The following is a 19,571-nucleotide window of genomic DNA, read 5'->3' on the forward strand; positions in this document are numbered from 1 at the left end:
CATAACATAGTTGGAAGCGGAATTTGTCGCTAAAGACTATACATCCCCAGTCGGCACCATTCCAATCTAATCGAGCCATGCACCACTGTAATCTGGCTCGGCAGTGTGAAGGCGTCAGTGACAGGTGGCGTAACGGTCTGCGCGAGCGTAAATTTCGTTGTCCCAACCATCTGTAAATGGTCATGATGGACACTGGTGTTTGGGTTGAACGTCTGATTTTTCATAGAGATGAAGAAAGCGCTGTGACAGATGATCGGACAATCCCTCTGTCATCATGATCTGTTGTGACCCTAGGTTGACCGCTAACATCCTGACGCTGAATTCTGCCATTTTCCACCCATCCTTGCCAGCATCTTCGAATCGCCGCATCGCTTCGACTCAAATGACGAGCGAATTTCTGATTTGATCAACCGACCTCTTTCAATCCAATGATATGACCTCGTTTAAACTATGACAGTTGCTCGTAATGAGCACGAACCATGCGACGAGGCATTTTTAAGTTGTTGAAAGGTAATCTGAATTCCAATCAAACCAAAAGTGTTAGCAACTATTGAAGAATTGCTCTGATATACATCTGCTGGATGCGCAGTTTCGATGAGCTGGAGATCAAACTATCCATTCATTGGACACCAAATTTTAATCATTTGCACATCTGGTCAAAACAATCATGCATACAAAATTTCAAGTCAATCGGATGATTGCTTCTTGATGCGTCGAGTTTTTTTTTTGTTAGAGTGTATATTGCCGAATTGGAGACCATGGAAACAAATATGAGATGGCAAAGCCGGTTTTTGTGTCATTTTGTTAGATTCCCGTTGAATCGACGGTAATTTTTAGAACACTTGCGTGCCCCCCTCCCCCTGCCTGTATTTCTTATATTAAACTCTAGTTGCATTTCCAAGTTGTTTAAAACTAACACCATTCATAAAATTAGAGATTTCTTTTTTCAAACGTAATCTATTGTTTAGGAAGAATTTAGAGCATTAATGTAAGAAATTGATTAAAGACATTTTAAATGGTGACATAATTCGGAAATCAAAGAAACTTTTGAATTTTTTCTTCGGAAGTGCTGAAGTCAACTCAGAAACTCTTCCAAGGCGTTGTTGGTAGCGGTTCTGTACTAAACAAATGAGGCCGAAGTTGGGAACGAAGTTTAATGTTGTGAGTTACACCAAAATCAGCAGGTGACCCCCACCCCCCTTCTGCCCCTCCCTCGTCGTTTCTAGCATTTCTTAAATATTTACCGATTATTTATTTTGCTCAAGAAATGTCATTTTACGTATTTCTCATTCTTGTTTCATCTTTATTTTGTAATGCGCCATCTTTTTTGCATCATTTATAGCGATCGATTTTTTCTATTGTAAGTAACTATTTTCATGTATTTTTATAAAATCAATGAACGAGTTATTTTCGTTTTCATCATATTTTTAATAATATGTTATAGAAAAGTTTCAAGGATTTTCTATTAAGCAATTATTTAAATTTCAGCAAATTATTGTTAAATTGAAAAATTTAATTTGAACTTGTTTGTAGTGCTTCATAAAAGATTTTAAACAATCAAATTATTCAATATTATGTGTGCAAACATCAGATCCAGTAGTATATGTATTCAGTTATTATTAACTTGGAGTAAATATCGAGTTTGTTTATTGTAGCTGCGTTTTAAGAACCTCACTCTTTTCATGGCTATTTCTTTTTTTTAAAAAAAATTATGTCACTGTTATAGCTTGTATGAAAAATGCAAATTTTTTAATTCATAATTTTTAAATAAGTATAAAAATATTCCTATTACGATTTAATATTGTAATTTATCTGTTACCTTTTTGGTTAAATTTCATGACTAAAAATGTCTATGTGTAATCTTTCCTCTTTAATTGCATAATTTGTTGACGGTTTCATATTTTTATTCTTAATTTCTTTCGAATGATTTAGCAACATAATTTAAAGTTTTTTAACTATGTATAGTGTACATAATCCATACATTATTACAATATTGCTGAAATCTTAGTAATATTTTCAATAAAAAAAAAATCAGTTGGTTATTAAACAGTGTCTTTGTTTTTCCTCCTTTTTTTTCTTTTCTTTTTTTTGGCTGTTGTTCTTTCTCTGTCATCATACTACAGTCAAAAAAGAGAAGCATAACTACATCCTATATAGATTGTACGTAGTACGATCCAAAATTTCGGGGACAAGCTGCATAAAACTTTACCCAGAATAGTTCACATTACCGAAGCACATCCACCTTCAAACGGTCACCTTGAGGGACCATGAACTTCTGCCAGTGTTCATATAACTTTTGGAAACACTTCTGGAAGCCTTTTTCGCAACCTACTATGATGCAGCTTTATCTTCTCCTGACGAAAGAAAGCGGCGACCATGCAAATTTTTTTTGCTGGGAACATGTAAGAGTCACACGAAGCTAAGTCCGACGAAACATTATGTTATTTGTTTGTCGTATCAGAGCATTGATCAATCAAACCGTGCATCCTTAACATGAAAGTCGCTTTCTTCCCCACGATGAAGTTAAAGCAGCAGCGCAAGAAGCTTTACACGAGGTTGCGAAAAATGGCTGCCAAGAGTGCTTCTAAAAGCTATACAAACGTTGGCAGAAGTGCATATTCGTTCAAGGTGATTATTTTGTAGATAGATGTGCTTCGGTAATGTGAACTACTCAGGGTAAGGTTTTATACTGTTTGTCCTCGAACTTTTAGATCATACTACGTACGTATGAGTTTTCAACTTACTATTTCATAACGTTTCTGAGTGATGCAAGTTTACGCGTATAAATACATCACAAGAGAATTTGCGATAATTAACTGAGGAGGTGTTCAAAATGAATATTTTGATCATCTATATGTTCTTTGGTACATATGCGTGTACAGATGTGCCGAAAAAACTTGTGAAGTTTAAATTGGTGTGATCGTAAAATAGAAATTAGGTCAAAATTTGTTTTTTTTTCTTTTTTTTGTTTTTATTAGAAGTCCTTATTCGTAGAAAGGAAGTAGAGTGAAATGAATAAATGATCCTTTAAATCCCTGGCAATTTTATCACTTTATTTCCGTTAGATTTTTTTTTTTTTTTTGCCATCGGCCAACGGCATCGGCCATCGGCAATCGGCCATTTGGAGGAAAACCATCGGCAATCAGCCATCGGCCATCTTTGAACAATCGGCCAACAATCGGCCAAAAAATGCCATCGGTTGAGCCCTAATCAATTTGGAGCAACTATGTATATTTCACACACAGAAACATGTGTGACATGACAAAATAACAAAAAAGGAGACTAAGGACACAAAACCACGATAACTCCAACTGCTAATATGCAGTAACTTGCATTTTTTGGTGCTTCAAAACGTTGTATAACTGATTATTTTATTAATTTATTATTATTGCTATTATTATTTCTTTCCTTTTTTTTTGTCTAATTTTTTTTCAAAAAATTAGCCCTGTCCTGCTCTGCTTTTTTCTTACACTTCTTCTGATTTAAATGTAGTTCACATTTACTTTACTTAACACATCACTGATTTAGTGCACATTTAAGTTATAATGCTTTGATACCAATTTTTAAAATTTGTTTTCTTCATAAAACTCAAAAACATATTCAAAAAGGCTAAAAAAATATTTAAAAAAATGAAAGAACGAAAGAAAGTAAAAAATAATGGTTAAATTTAAAAACTTTACTTCAGCAAGTTACAAGTGAGTTTTTAAAGAGCATTAATCTTTTTTTTTGTATGTGTAATTTATTGACTTACGTTTGATCTTTTATATATCGCCGCCTTAGAGAAACAGTAAGATATCTTAGTGTTATTTCTGGGATTAGATGTCTTACTGTTGCTCTGAGGCGACGATATATACAGTAGGTTTGGCCGAAAAACAACTTTTTTTTTTAATTTCGATGGTGGGTAGTGCGGAAAAGTTGCCATTGCACAAGCAAAGTGCACATAAAAAATTTGAATTTTTTTGCACAATTTCTTGATTTGCCACAATTGGGTTGAAATTTTGACCAAATGCTGTTTTTTCATGTTTTTAGCCAAAATTAATAAAAACAGTATGTTTCTGTTTTCGATGATAAGTTGCGTGGAATAGGTGTCACTGGTGGCACTTAACTCCCATAAAAATTTTGAGATGTGGTATAGTTCTTTCCCTTGCCACAAATGCATAGAAGTTTTGGCAATTTTTGATTTTTCTTTACATTTTCAATCAAGTTTCTCAAACAGTAAAAATTGTGTTTTTGCCATATTTCTGTGCCATAACCAGGGGCTGCATTTCAGCATTTCGTTTGGGGGGGTCGAGTTTTTTGAATAGGAATTTTCTCAGTACGGTAACAGGAAAGGATAATAAAATGGTTTTAATGTTAAGAACAATAAAGCAATATTGAAGTTGAGACACAAATGTTATCTACTATAAAATGACTGCCCTGATTGAAATAGTCAAAAAACAATGGAAGCAATTCACAAAACAATTCTTCTTCCCTCAAATTTCGCTTACTATAAGTTATTGTAATATTTTTTTTTTTCGCTTTCTATAACCGATCTACATAATATTGAACAGACCAATGATAAATATATCTCATCAAATCCTGTCTCAATTTCTTGAGAACATGAATTGATCATTTTATTTAAAATTCAAGTTAATGGAATACGAAGATATGTTTGGTTCGGTTCTCAACTAATATAAGTCAACCACGAAGCACAGAATGTTTTTACTTAAAATAAACCGAAATAAACATAGTATCCGAAACAATTTTAGAGTCTCAAGTTAAGGCCAGTTGTGTAGTAAATAGAAATTAGTTACTATACAAGTTAGTTAGCTAAATTAGCACAGAATTACTGATTGCCATGAAGGAAGAGATGCTTTCGTTGTATCAAAACTGAAACAGACATAAAAGCGCTAAGATGCAGAAATTCAACTGGAAAAAGCTTTCATTACCTAAAGCAGTGTAGATAAAAACTCTCTGTTGGAAGTACACACACAAATTTTCTGTACATACACACCATCTTTAGTTCTCTGTTGAGTTCTGTGCTGTTTAAGCTTAATTTTGAATGCAGTTGAACAAAATTTTTGAATAGCACATTTCAAATTTCAAATTTATAAGCAATAATTAGTTAATTTATAACACACCACGCATCTAAAAATGCATCACATATGATAAAACTCTACAACTATTTCAGAAAAATATAGCAAAAACAAAATTTTTACTTTTTGACAAAATTTATTGGAAAACATTAAAAAAACAGAAAATTGCAAAAACTTCTACGCATTTGTGGCAAGGGAAAGAACTATACCATGCACCTCAAAATTTTTATGGGAGTTAAGTGCCACCAGGGGCAACTATTCCGTGCAACTCATCATCGAAAATAGAAATATACTATTTTTACTAATTTTGGCCAAAACTATGAAAAAAGAGCATTTGGTCAAAACTTCAACCCAATTGCGGCAGATCAAGAAATTGTGCAAAAAAGTTAAAAAATTTTATTTGGACTTTGCTTGAGCAATGGCACTTTTTCTGCACTACCCACCATCAAAAAAAAAAAAAAAAAAAAAGTTGTTTTTGGTCCACCTTAATATACAGGGTGTTCCGTTTCAACCTGCAAGACCTGCAACAGTTAGTGTATACTTCCAACTGCAAAAATGTTCAAAATCAGATGCAGATGTAAGACAGTGAAAGTTTCAAGTAAAAAGAAAAATAAGTCAAAAAATACAAAATTTAACTTTTTATAAGGGCCCCAGGTCCCCTAACTAACATTTAGGGAAATAATCTCCATTGCAAAATAATTCCAACACAAAAAGATTGAAATTAGTACGACCAATATTCACTGAGATATGAAACACAGCGTTTTGTGACTTACACCACTTTTCACTCACCATCAATAACACCTTTTGGGGGAAAATATATCAATCAACAAGTGTTCGAAATTATATGTGGTATGTGTGCGTAGAGTGTGGTTTTTAAAATTTTTCGAGGTTTTGTGGTGTGTTTCTGCGTAACACGGCATAACATTTGCATTTTTTTTTTTGAATAGCAGTGAAAAATATAAATATCTTATTTTTCTTACTTTGATGACCTGTCATTCTTTTGAAAGGGCGATAAGTTCCAATCTCATCTTCTGTATGGCCTCTTAAAAGTTTTCCTCAAGTTTTGGTTGCACAAATGTCAAGTTTTTTGTGTCAGTAATAGCTTTCAATGGAGATTATTTCTCTAGTTAGGGGACCTAGGACCCATATAAAAAGTTAAATTTAGTATTTTTTGTCTCATTTTTATTTTTGCTTCAAACTTTCCATATCTTAACTCTGCATCTGATTTCGAATATTTTTGTAATTGGAAAGAATATGGAAAAAATGCCTGAATCTGAGAAACTTGAAATATTTGCTTATTCATTACCAGAGCATTAGAATTCCCCAATTTTTGCTATCTTAAGTGTTTCCAACCAAAATTAGAAATAAATTTTCTATCCTAAAATCTAAAGAAACCCAAGATTGGAAACTGGTAAACAATATCAGTTTTACAGATGACATTCTTTTAATTTAATTCAGATGCAACTGGGTTGAAATTTTCGAGTGGGCGTGGCAAGAAGATGAATTTACAAGTCCTCTTCTAAAAACAAAAGATAAGAATGGTTGAAAAAAAATGGTCAATACAATTTTTTTCAAGTCAAAGGAACGGAATCACATTTTAAATTAAAACGATCGAGTTTTTCAAAAGCAAATGCAATCCGAGTTTGAAATGCGCAAAAAATCGGGACTAAATCAAAAAAGCGTAAAAACAAGTTCCAAATGCATTAACCTTATGATAATCTGCAAAAACTGCCAACTATGTTGAAGGAACTGCAACATTGTATGCAAAATCGCACTTTTGGCGCAAGTTTGTCTCTAACTTTGCTTTATTAGGATGCAAGTAAATGAAAAGTCTCTTTATTTTTGTTAGAACTCTCATTTCAAGTTTTTAAAGCAAAATTCCATTTTCTTTTATCAGTCAAAAATTAAAATGCTGAATTGATGGTTTATTTATTTATTTATTTTTTGCTTCAACTGTGTCCACAGATATTAATGATATGTTTATTGTAGTACTCGAAAATGCAATTTTAAAATAATTTTATCAAAAATATTTCTTTTACAAGCCGTTTTTAAACTTTTGATGGATTCACTTTGCGATCTCGTTGCATTCGCAATGGGAATCCGATTTTTTAAATTTTTTATGTTTAGTAAGCTTTGTTAAGAGGTAAACAAATAAAATCTCTTTTTACTTTTGTTAAAAGCTCGGAATTTATAAGTTTGAAACGAAATTCTGTGCTTTTTAAGAGTGTTTTGGGTCAAAAAGTTAAATGCTGAACCCTTGTCTGAATTTTATTTATTTTTTTACAATTATTTTAAATGCTGTACAGAAATATTTCTAGTATAATTTAAAATAATGTAGAGTGCTAGATACATATTGCTACTTGAGCGAACCCCCCCCCCCCTGCCAAATACTAGAAAAACACCCCAGAATGATATTTTCAACATAGAAGTGGAAAACACTTGACTTTAAGTTTAAATGATGCAGTTTGTGCCCTCTCTAAATTCTAAAATTCCGTTTTAACAAAAAAAAAACCTTTTTTTTTGCAAAATTATTTGATTTTTTCTCAAAATTAATTCATTTTTCACAAAATTATTTGATTTTTCATAAAAAACAGATCCTGTGAAAAATCCTGGACAGACCCCTGATACATATATGTTATCTCAGGGCATTGATTTTTATATATTAAGATTTAAGTTAATTGTTGAGGCAATTATTTCATCCATACTTTACATTTAAAGATTATTTCCTACTTTTTTGTTCATATTGATACAAAAAGGTTTTTTTTTCTTTTCAGTTTTTTAAACTATTATTTCATTTTCTTTTTTAAGTCTTACCTTGTTTTATTCAAAAAAAAATTGCTTAAAAAGAATTCAAGATGTTCTAATTCGTAAAATTTCACAAAAAAAAAAAAAAAAAAAAAAAAAAAAAACAACATAAGGGTTTGAAAGATGTTCTAATTCGTAAAATTTCACAAAATAATAACTTAAGGCTTCGGGTGAGATTCAAAATCAGGACCTCTCAAACCCTTAAAAGAAATATTGTAGCAAGAAGTATAACAGTTAAACTCCATGAGAAAAATCTGTACCAATTAATTGGCTTGCAAGAAGCTGTCCTCAAAATATAATCAGATCCTGTTCTTATTAAGGGTCACTTGCATAGCAATTTTCTTTTGAATACCTGTATTACTTTTTAAGATATTGCGAAATGAGAAAAGCATTTGCTCGGGCCAGTAGCCTAGGTAGGATTTCATTTTGGGAAGGATTCAACCGAGTTTGCTCAAACTCGAGTTTTTCTATGTACAAACAGGAAAATCATGTCTAAAAACATAGACATCTTCATTTTTGAATTTTCTTACTCACTTTGGGGAGGTTGCAGACCAATTGGCTAAGCAAAAAAACTGAATTATTGCACTGTCATCCGCATTCTCTATGTGAGCAAAATTTCAAACAGTTAGAACATCTGAGATTAAGTGAAAATGAATTTAAATATTCCATTGCAGCCATATATAGGTCAACTTAATAAAAACTCATTTTTACGTTTTGATAAATTATTTTTTTTACCTAATTAACATATGCAGCAGGTTGGTACGTTTGCAAATTTTTCCAGAAGATGGAGGGGCAAAGCAAACATGAAATTCACTGTAAATTCTCAAAGCTGGGGGGAGGGGGGGGGGCAGTTTTCCTAGTTTGATTCTATTAAATGACTGACTAGCCTAATAAGCAAAGGTTTAAAAATATTTTACACATATTATTCCTTACCTTTAAGTATGTGTGTGGAAATCATTTTAATTGATTCAAAAATTTTGAAAACAATTTTAATAAACGTATTGTTCAACAATGACCATGTTCCACAATAGCTACTGTTTCTAATTGAAGGTTCACCTACATTTTAGCTTGAAATTAGCTTAAAACAGTTATAGTTCACATTTTAAATCAGCTTAAAAAATTTGAAAAAAAAAAAAAAAATCCCTCTCATATTTAAAAAAAAAAAAAAATCAGGACTTTCTATCCATATGGATTGCTAATATGAGGTGCAAGCATATTTTCGCCCTCATACTAGAGGTTTAATGCAAAAATGGTGTTTAAAATTCAAATGAACTAATGATTAAGGGTTAATTAATTAATTTGATAATAGAATGTTTCATTTTTATGAGGTCTGAGGTTGCATACCAAATGTAAAGGAGTCCAGATACAGGAAGTGATAAAAATTGAGTTGCAAGATTCCAAAACAAATATACATACTTAGCTAGATACATACAGATGAAGCTAATAAAAATGTGTTAAAAAATCTTTTTATCCAATAGCCTCAAAATGCAGTTACATATGATAAGCATTGCACGAAAAAGCTTGTTTTTAAAAGAGATATACCTATATAGGGCAAATTAAGATCTTAGAATCAACAACTTACTTACTTACCACTTGACTTACTTACCACTTGACCAAGCCTTCTTGACAAAATTCTGATTTATTTCACTAATTGGTTGATTTAAAATTAATAATGCAATTGCCTCTTCTAAAAGTCAAAAAAATATATGTTTTAATAGCATGTTGATGAAATTAAGTATACATTAGTTTCTTAATTTACTTTGTCAGGAATTTATGAAAAAGGATTTATTTAGAGAACAAAACATAGACATTTTCATTCAGAAAAAGTAAATAAATAGAGGAATTTATTAGAAACTCTATACCTTAACATTAGATACCTTAACAAAGTTCGTGTCCCAGAAAAAATATTTTTTACTAAGCCCCATTTTCGGGCCAATGAGAGGCCCAGCTTATAGTCTGAGATGTATTAGTTTTAAAGGCCTGTTCGAAGACAAGAGGAGAATATGGCTCTAGTAACAATGTCTAGGATATGAAACATACTCAATTTGGAGAGCAGATAGTAATTTTAGATTCAAATAATAAACTATTTTTTGTTTCATGTTTATGCTTAGGCCTGCCATTTCAAAACTTTCAGGGGGAGGGGCAAAGGGTAAATACTAAATGCATTTTGTATCAAAAAACACAACAAAACCCATGCTCACATCCATTTAAATACATAGAATTCTCAAAGTGAACCTAACCCCAGCTCTAAATGAGTGGTCTGTTCATGTTATTCATTGAATCTAGACGTAAAAAATAATGTATCTACCTCGTGAGATTTTGCCCTACTTTTTTCTATTTTTCAAACTCCATGTAAAAGTGGTCAATTTTAAATAAAGTTTAATTTAAAAAAAAAAAACTATTGGTGCCACTATATAAGAAAGTTTCAAGTAGAAGGAATTGAACCAGGTTGGTCCACTTTTCTACTTTTCATTTTCATTTCATAAAAAAATTCAACAAGCAGTTTGATTTTCTATAATATATTCCACCAAACATTTCTCATCATCCCAGATTTTTTTTTTTAAATGATTAACTTTACTTTAATTAATTTTTTAACGGAATTTTCTAGAGTGGATCAATGTGCCCCGTGCTTGGGGTATGTTGGTCCGCCTCAGAGGGGAAATTGGATTACAGTATGCAAACAGCTTCTGTTGGGAATAAATATTTTCCAATATTGTGGCTAACTTATTTTCTTTTGCGTGTAGAATGAAAAACAAAGTTTAAAAATCAACATAACGTATTAAATTAATTTTAATTGATAAACCATCTTTACTTAAAAACAGCAACAATAAGTATTAACCACTAGCACACAATTATTTCTTAAAGATCAAAAGAAAAATTAATTATTAATCGTCATGAGAAAATAAAAGCAGATTAAAGTTAGCAAAATATACGTTGAATGATATCTGGGAATATAAAAGTCAGCTACTTCTTAAGCAGACACTGGGTTCTGGAAGAAAAAGGTACATCGTTGCTTGAAAAGAATAGTGACACAACTCAAAAAATACATAAATCAGATTTTTAATTGATGATACTTTTAAAAAATTGATCTTTTAAAAGGAATAAAAACACAAATCGTAATTAGCAAAGCTGTTGGTCAATATTTGACCTAAATTTGATTAAAATTTCTAGGAACCCTTAAAGGCTACCACAAAAACTGCATGAAATAAACAAAAAGAATAGTATTAACCATTTTTATGGGACATTACAATAATTAGGAATTGCTATGAATGAGACAACAATAAATTACAAATTGCAACAATTAAAAAAAATTGTCTCCTGAAAAAGTTGCGCTTTTTTTAGTTGTGTCACACTATTCTTTTCAAGCTATGACATGTTACTTTTATGCACAGTTTGGGACCAATATTTTCTGGGGAAGAGAAGCAATTTTTCCCTTAATTGCATCAGATAAAACAATTTGAAAAAGAAAACAACTGTAATTAGCATATCTTTATGTTTTAAGATAATTTTAAGAAAAAGTTTCCTTTTTCTCATTTTAATTAATTATTTATTTTAATTTGTTTCTCTCTTTATTGGCTAAAATTCACGTTTAAGCCAAAAACTTTATTGTAGCATGTATATTACATATTTTACATTTTGAAAACAATCCTCTACAAAATTTTAGAATAATATTTGAAAATATAAATAGCAAAAAAAAAAAAAAAGCAGATACTTTTGGTAAAATTAATTAAGTATAATTTTTCTTAACTAATAAAATATATCTTTGCTTTTTTCCTTGATTTTCTTTAACAATTGGTATTTCCAAACATGTGTGACATGAAATGAATGTATAAAGCAAGAATGTTACAATTGTGGTAATTAAGAGAAAAAAAAAGTTTTTAAATTACTTGGGACAAGTTGGTCTAGTCCAAAGCACCCCGGAAAAAGGGGACAAACATACCCCGGGTTCTGGGTCTGAAAAAATGCTATAATTTTTTTTTTCATGAAAGTGCATCATCCTGTCTTAATTCCTTTCTCAATGAAAAAAAAAAAAAACATTGAAGAGGTACCTCTGAATAAAAACTTTGCAGGAAGTGGTATTAAGTGTCATATATCAAATTAACCAACTTCCAAAAAATTTAATGTTTTTCAATAATTCACAATTGGTTGATGGAATCATACGCTTTATAGTTGATAAATACCAAGGGCAATTAATGCTAAACTCACAAGATTTCTCCAAGATCTGTGCAAAGCCAAAAACAGGATTTACTTGAACTAAAACTACACTATAGTCTCGAACAATGTTGTCCACATAACGAACAAGTCATTTATACAATAATCTAAAGAAAACTTTAACAAATGCAAAGTAGACTAATCCCTATGTAGTTATCACAAATTTAGGCATCTCCTTTTTTTGTAGATAGGACACAAAATGCTTAAATGCTAGTCCTCTGGCATTGATTCAGAAAACCAAAGAATCTGAATAATTTTATGAATGAACTCTATCACTCTCGCACCTCCTTATTTAAAGAGTTCTGCAAGTATGACATCAATTCCTAGTGCTTTGCAGTTTTTTAGGCTCCTTGACATTTCAATTACATTCGACAAAATGACCTACTAGTTTCTTACAACAAAAATATACAGAAAAAAAATGTTTACAGTATTACAAGTACAGTAAACTCCCGATTATTTGCGGAATAGTGTGGCACGGTAACCGCAGATAAGCGAAACCATGGATAATTCAAATAATAGGTAAAAAACGATACTTAGTGTATGCAATAGATAAAAAATATTAATGACACTCGCACATTTATTCAAATTATAACTAAAAACATTGTTACCTTGCATCTACTAACATTGAATATAAAAAATATGTGTAAAATCTAAAAGTTAACAACAACACAATCACAAGTTTAAAAAATAAAAAAAATGCGAAAGGACCTGTGGATAATCTGAGCCGCCGATAATCGGGAGTTTACTGTATTACTTAAAATGTCTGCTTCCATTGATAGTGATGAGTTCTTTTTAAAAAAGCAAAACTCACTAAACATTATTTGAGACAAAATAAGGTGCAAGAGATTAATTGATATTGTGATAGTAGACGTTGAAAGCACTATTTTAGATGCAATCAAAAGTGGAAAATATAGATCCTTATTCCTGTCACAAGTCTCATTCAAGAATTCAATCAAAATTTAATTTTAAACTTTATTTTGAATGAGAAATGAAAAAAGTATTTGTCTTACATCAATATTACCTTTTTTTTACATGCATATCTACATAGCCTGTACTTTTTATGTACAATCTTGCAACATTTATAATCAAAGTGGAAATGATCTTTGTCTAATAGCAAATCTTATATTTACTTTAATTCTGCCTGTTTAACAATTTCATAGTGAAAATATTGCTAACAATATAATTAGTTATCTGTTTATCAGCCTACTGAATGACTAAAATTCGTTTTCTGTTGTTGAAAACAAGTAGCAATCACATACCTCCATTGATGTATTGCTCTGGAAACCATTCTTTGAAACTTTGTTTACAGTTGGAGTTCATCGCTTCTCTTCCAGTAAACAAAACCTATCAATAAAAGTTAATTTTTAAATTTAAAAGCTTAAATTATTAAGCACATACAGAAAAAAAAAACTTTGGCGCTACAATTTGAGCCAAGTGTGTTGGCACCAGGGTTTGAAAAAGAGCCCTGTTTGATAAGAAAGTTTGATAAGAAAGCAAAGAAGTACTCTTCAAAAAAGTAGAAAGTCAGACTTTCACAAGCTGCTTAATTTATAGCTCGCAAGATAAGAAAGATTAGAAAAATAACACGAAACAAAGTAAAAGATTATCTTATCAACTTCTAACAAAAACATTTTAGTTGCGAATTTAAGTTAAAAAAAATTAATAGGTGAAAATAACTAGAAAATTATGTTGCACTATTATTTGAAGTAGTATATATGACTATAATAAAACATTGGAGCCCATGAAGGTAAAACAAGCCTGAATCATGTTTAGTGTTATGAAAGGCATCGGAAATAAAAATAGAACATAGTAAAAATTCTAGATATATTGAAAGAAGCAACACAAAAATATTGCAACTGTTTCCTACTTGAAATTAAAACTGCGATAGACATGTGGAATTTGTTTGTTTACCTCATTGACCCTGTACTGTAGCCAACTCATAATTGTTTCAGAAATAATGAACAAACATCACGGCATGGCCGTCCTAGATTCTACGGAGGCCATGATCATAAAAAGTAAAATTTATCATCGCTGTTCTGTGCCTCAATATTTACACTATCTTAGATCAAAATATTATAAAATGCATTGAAAAGCATGATAAAAACTTTTTTCTTAATCTCTTTTTGAAAAATAACCTTTTGTGCTCAAGATGTATTTTTATAAATATTGGTTTTTATGGTTAAAAACAACATTTCTAAACTCAGAAAAATATATAATCAGAAATTAATTCAGATCATGTCTTACATTTGCGTTCAGTTATTATTTCTTATTAATTGCAAAAAATTGTTTTCAAAACCGTAGGAATTTGCCGCGGTTCGTCATCTTGTTTTGGATTTTGGGTGTGTTCGGTGTGTTCATATCTTGGTTCGTAGTTGACATGAGGGAATTCTTAAGTTAATTATTCTCAATTGAAATGTGTTCTCTGGAGCTTGAATCTTACTTTGTAAAATTATAAAGAAAAGAATCTAAAATGAGCTTCTGGCTCATATTGTGTGCTTCATTTGTTGGGATCGTACGTTTAAATGCCCAAGGTATGTTTACGTTCATGTGTTTCTGTTACTAATATTTCCCTTAATCGCGGGAAATGCTCAGTACGCCATGTAATTTCACTTAATTTGTTAGAATTTTACGTCATTTCTTTTTATGATGAGTTATATGAAAGAAGTTATAGTAAGCTCCAATATTATATCAGTTTAAAATGATTCGATACAACTGTTGTTAACTGTTTGTTGAGGTGAGGTTGTTAACGGTTTGTTGAGGATACTTGATCCGGTTTGTTGAGGATACTTGATCCGTAGAGTGTTAGACTTGTAACTGGAAGCTTACAAGTTTGATGCGAACGGGTTGAAGATCCTCCTTGTTCATTAATGATGATTATGACATGATAAATTTGTCATGGTCCAAGTTCCCATTCAAAGTCAATACTTTTTCCGGTGCCGAATCAGAGGTTGCTCTGCTCCCGGTCTAAATAGAGCTGTCTTCACTCTTCTAGGCCTGTGTACGCAGTAGGTACAGGCAACGGCATAGCCAAAAATTGTTTTTGGATATTTAAGCTGTTTGTCCTTCTCCGTGGTAAAAAATGAAAAATTTTGGGGGCTTTTGATGGGATATATATGTTCCCAAATACCTCCACCTGTATAAACTCCTGAGTCTTGGAGTATATTTTAGTCGCCCTGTAGCTGGTGGTGACCATTAATTTTGCCCTGGCATATGAGTCCTGCCATAATATTTTGCTGTTTTAGACCTGTATGTAATGCTGAATCTTAAAATGTTATTTATTTTTTTCATTAAAAATACAGATAGTGAAATTTTCTGGGTTTATTGAGGACTAGCAGTGCCTGTGCCCCCCTGTTTTATGCCAAGTTCGCTGTCTACGGCGGCTGTTTAAATAAATTTGGCAGCAGTATTAATTAATCTATATCTCTTTTTCGTATTTTCTATACCTATTTCCAGATGCGTTCTGTGTCATTCACCTTTTTACGCCATAATTGCAAACAAAGATCATTCAAAAAACTGCGCTTTATTTGTTTAATTAAATAGCGCAAAAAAAAAGCTCTCTCCTTGTTCCCCTTAGTTTACATAAGGTAGAGTTTGCAAAAAGAAAAGGAACACCTCAATATTTTAGTTAAATTAAGTAGACAAATATGTAACTTAAAATAGATACAGCGGAACGTCCGACCGAAGCGACTGGGCTACAGTACATAGGCGGATTTACGGGGGTGCCAGGGGGTGCACCGCACCCCCAAAATTTTTGGTTGGGTTTTCAAAAAAAATAATTTAGTATATTATCACCCAGAAACGCAGTTGGAGGAAAAAAATTCACAGCTGCTATACTAGTAAATTTACTTGAATCCATTGTATCACCACACTTCGCTAGTGCAAGAAAAACATAACTATGCTTTCATATTAAGAATTAAAGTAATTTTATCCATTTAAAAAAAAACCCTAATAAATAATTTCATGCAAATAAAGAAATTTCTCAAACAATTTATTCAAAAAAAAAGGACTGTTGCAACAAACTTTATCAATGAAATCTACTCCGAAATCAACTAAAAACCAACATTTTTAAGGTAATTTTTCAAAAATTTTTAAAGGGGGACCCCCGGACATTTTGCTGCAGTCAGGGCTCGATTAAGACATCGAAGGGCCCTAGGCCAAATACATTTTGGGGCCCCCCTGTATTTAAACTTTATAACTTTAGCCATTTGCTGAAACAATTTTTGCCATATAGACTGAAGTAATTTAAGCCATTTGAGGGCCCTAGGCCACTGCCTAGTTGGCCTATTCAGTAATCAGGGCCTGCCTGCCATGCTGCATCCAGGGGGAGGGGGCACAAGACCGGTGACCCTCCCCACAAAATGCTGAGTTGATGTTTTAAAAAAAATATTCTTTATTATTGAATGGAGGAAAAGTTCTCATTTTGGGAAAACGCAGTTACTTTAAGAAAAAAAAAAGAATGTTGGGAAAAAATCTTAAAACGAATTGTGTGCCTCCCCCCCCCTCCTCGCACAATCCTCTTTCTTTCATATCTCCTCCCTTTTTTTTCTTTTTTCATTTTTTTAAATTTTGTTTTCATTTTTTCTATTTCGTTTTAATTTTTTCTAATAGTGCTCAAAATTTTTCTTCTCCGAAGCCTCTCTCCAGCCGAAGTTATTACAGAGCATCTCAAATTTCGTTTATTGGGCTTCACTTTCGCAAAATTTCCAAGAAAGATCCTCTAATCACCTAAAAACATTGAAAATCATTTAAAATTGCCTTTTTGGAGCTTCAGTTTTGAAAAACTGCAGTGTCCCAAACATTACCAAATATGGTCTTACACTCATGTGTTTAAGACTTTAATTTTGGAAAATATTCGAACAACGGCCTCCGACCCCCTTTCTCTAATATTATCAAAAGATTGTTAATGTTTTGGTTTTTAAAACTACTATTTCGTAATATTTAGTAGGAAAATCCTTTTTTTAATACCATGGAGTATTTCATAAGAACTTCATTTTTAGGACTTCAATTTCAAAAAATTTCCAGGGAAGAGCTCCAGAACACCCCGTCTGGTAACAGCATCAAAACTTGTCCACCATAGCGTTTTTGGAACTTCAATTATGAAAAATTAAAGAGGTAGTTTGGGGGGGGGGGACGTATTTCTATCTGTTTTTCAAAAAATCGATTGGAGACAGTCCATAAGTATCATTTCTAACTCGAACTATAAATATGGACTATAATCACATTTATAAGACTTAAATTTCTAAAAATAGCCTTGGAGCCCCACGTACCTTTCTCGCCCCTAAAATATTACCAAGAACTGTAAAACTGAGTTTTCTAAACTACTATTGTAATTTTTTTCTGGGGCGTGAATGCCTTTCCAAACCAGAAGCTGAATTCACCCATTGCTTCTAACAACTCGACTTTCGTTGAAGACTTTCTGCAGTTTGAAATGTTAAGAATTGCCAATCCCCTAATATTACTAAATATGGTTTACATTAGGGGTGCGACATCGATGTCGATGTTTTGGAAACATCGATGTTTTACTTTCGATGTTTTTGGACCATCGATGTTTTGGTTGAAAATTATCATAAAATTTGCTCCAATTTTCTCGCTAGGTAATTAAGTTTACTTATGGAGTTGCCAAAAAAAAAAAAATCAAATTTTTTTTTTGCACCCATTTTATAAGATCAATTTTTCTGTGCAGAGGATGATTTTTGGGAAGACTACAAGATAGTAGAAGATTGTTAAAGAGTGAGGGTAGAGAGGTCAAAGCTATTGGGAGAACCTGACACTGGTAGTCTGATGCCAGAACTTGCAGTCTATTTCAAGGCTCTAGTTCTTAAACTAAAGGAAAATCCTATACGTTACTACAGTGAAAATTATAACTTTAAAAATTCAGAGCTGGTAAAAGTTGCTTTAAAGTATTTGATAGTGATGGCAACTTCTATTCCATCGGAAAGACATGTTTTTCTGACTGGTGGGATAGTCTGCGATAAGAGAAATGCGCTTCTGGGGAACAAAGTAAACAAACTTCGTTTCTCCAAACTGTCAACACCAATATTCGGGGTTACTTATCGATTTCCCTCACCAAGTCGTCCCTCTTTTACTTACAATTTGTGTTTAATTATTAACTAACAGTACAATACATATTTTTTGCTCTTAAAAATAATTGTTGGAATTAATTTTGTATTTTTAAAATAATTAGCACAACTTTTTCTCATCATTCAACTGACGGTAAGCGCTATGATACACTTTTTCTTAGATTCTTTTTTGATGTAAATTTACTTTTAGTTTCATTCAGTTTGAAAATATTTCCCTATTACTATAACTAGTTTGTATTAATCGCTGCTTGTCTTATTATCAATTTTTGTCCTACTATAATACGAAGATGTTGCGAAATTATTCTTATAAAATTATGTTTATGATTTGAGGTTCAGTATTTTTAATACATTCGTACGTATTTTTTTGTATTGCTTAAATTAGTGTAGTATATTCAAAAATGAATGTTATACCAAGGCTTCACTCGCGTTTAATTTTATACGTGTTTAATTTTTGCCATCGATGTCGCACCTGTAGTTTACATTGAGTTTTTTAGACTTAAAAGTGCGCGCCGCCCTAAAATTACTTTCTGATTTCGCCACTCCCTTGTTACTCCGGGAATATCCCCCTTCCCTCCAGATCCCCGTTACTGTTGCACCCCCGAAACTTTCGGCCTAAATCCACCTATGCTACAGTAACTTGCCCAATTAGCAAGAGAAACAAACTCTGGCTGATAAGCAATTGCGATTAAAAAGCACGATATATGTAGGACAAAAAGGAAATCCCGTTTCTCGTACGAAAAAGGATTCAACTCCCCAGTAGAAAAACAACACAATTAAAAAATACGGTACATCTAGGACAAAAAGGAAATCCCACACCCTGTATGAAAAATTTAACTATAGAAAAGCTATTGTTTGAGAGAAGGAAAAAAAAAACCTATAGAATTTAAAAAAAAAAAACCTCCCCCCCCCCCCGGTTTGATGTCAAATAATCAGTAATCATATTTTTTAACTAAAATGCGTGAAAAAACACCCTTTGAAAACCTAAATGCAATCCTTTGAAGTCTAAAATATTTTATGAAATAAACAAATAATTCGCAACTACATTGTTTATTGTAATTTGCCAAGCGACTTTCAAATTAAAAAGAAAATCAATTAACATTCAAAAATGACAACAGTGCAATAACCAAATCAAGAATTCACCGGTTCTACTATTCAAACCCAACCCTATACAGAAGATGACGTCACTGCAGAAACAAAAATCAAGTTTAGCCTTGAAAATTGGCTTAATTAGAATCGCTTATGTCTCCGGTTCTAATTAAGTGAGAGAAATGGAACAAACATCATCTTGTTCGGAAAGGAGAGCTCTTTCCAACGACATATAACGGGTTTGTCCAGGATTTTTCAAAGTCCGTTTTCTGTGAAAAATCAAATAATTTTGTGAAAAATCAATTAATTTTGT

The 19,571-nt window shown here is 31.9% G+C and overlaps 2 protein-coding genes across 2 annotated transcripts in view; one reads left to right on the forward strand and one right to left on the reverse strand.

The window, feature by feature from the left end:
* LOC129235133 (thiamin pyrophosphokinase 1-like) overlaps nt 1-14,010 on the reverse strand; it is a 35,817-nt gene extending 21,807 nt beyond the window's left edge. The window contains exons 1-3 of the mRNA XM_054868824.1: nt 13,960-14,010; nt 13,352-13,436; nt 9,487-9,567 (exon numbers count right to left, since the gene is read on the reverse strand). Coding sequence (XP_054724799.1) covers nt 9,487-9,567; nt 13,352-13,412 — 142 coding nt within the window. The 5' untranslated portion in view covers nt 13,413-13,436; nt 13,960-14,010. The remainder of the gene's footprint in view (nt 1-9,486; nt 9,568-13,351; nt 13,437-13,959) is intronic.
* Nucleotides 14,011-14,446: 436 nt separating this feature from the next.
* Nucleotides 14,447-19,571, forward strand: part of LOC129217033 (neurexin-4-like) — a 56,783-nt gene continuing 51,658 nt past the window's right edge. The window contains exon 1 of the mRNA XM_054851267.1: nt 14,447-14,623. Coding sequence (XP_054707242.1) covers nt 14,563-14,623 — 61 coding nt within the window. The 5' untranslated portion in view covers nt 14,447-14,562. The remainder of the gene's footprint in view (nt 14,624-19,571) is intronic.

Source organism: Uloborus diversus, chromosome 2 (assembly GCF_026930045.1).
Source record: "Uloborus diversus isolate 005 chromosome 2, Udiv.v.3.1, whole genome shotgun sequence".
Classification (NCBI taxonomy): Eukaryota; Metazoa; Arthropoda; class Arachnida; order Araneae; family Uloboridae; genus Uloborus; species Uloborus diversus.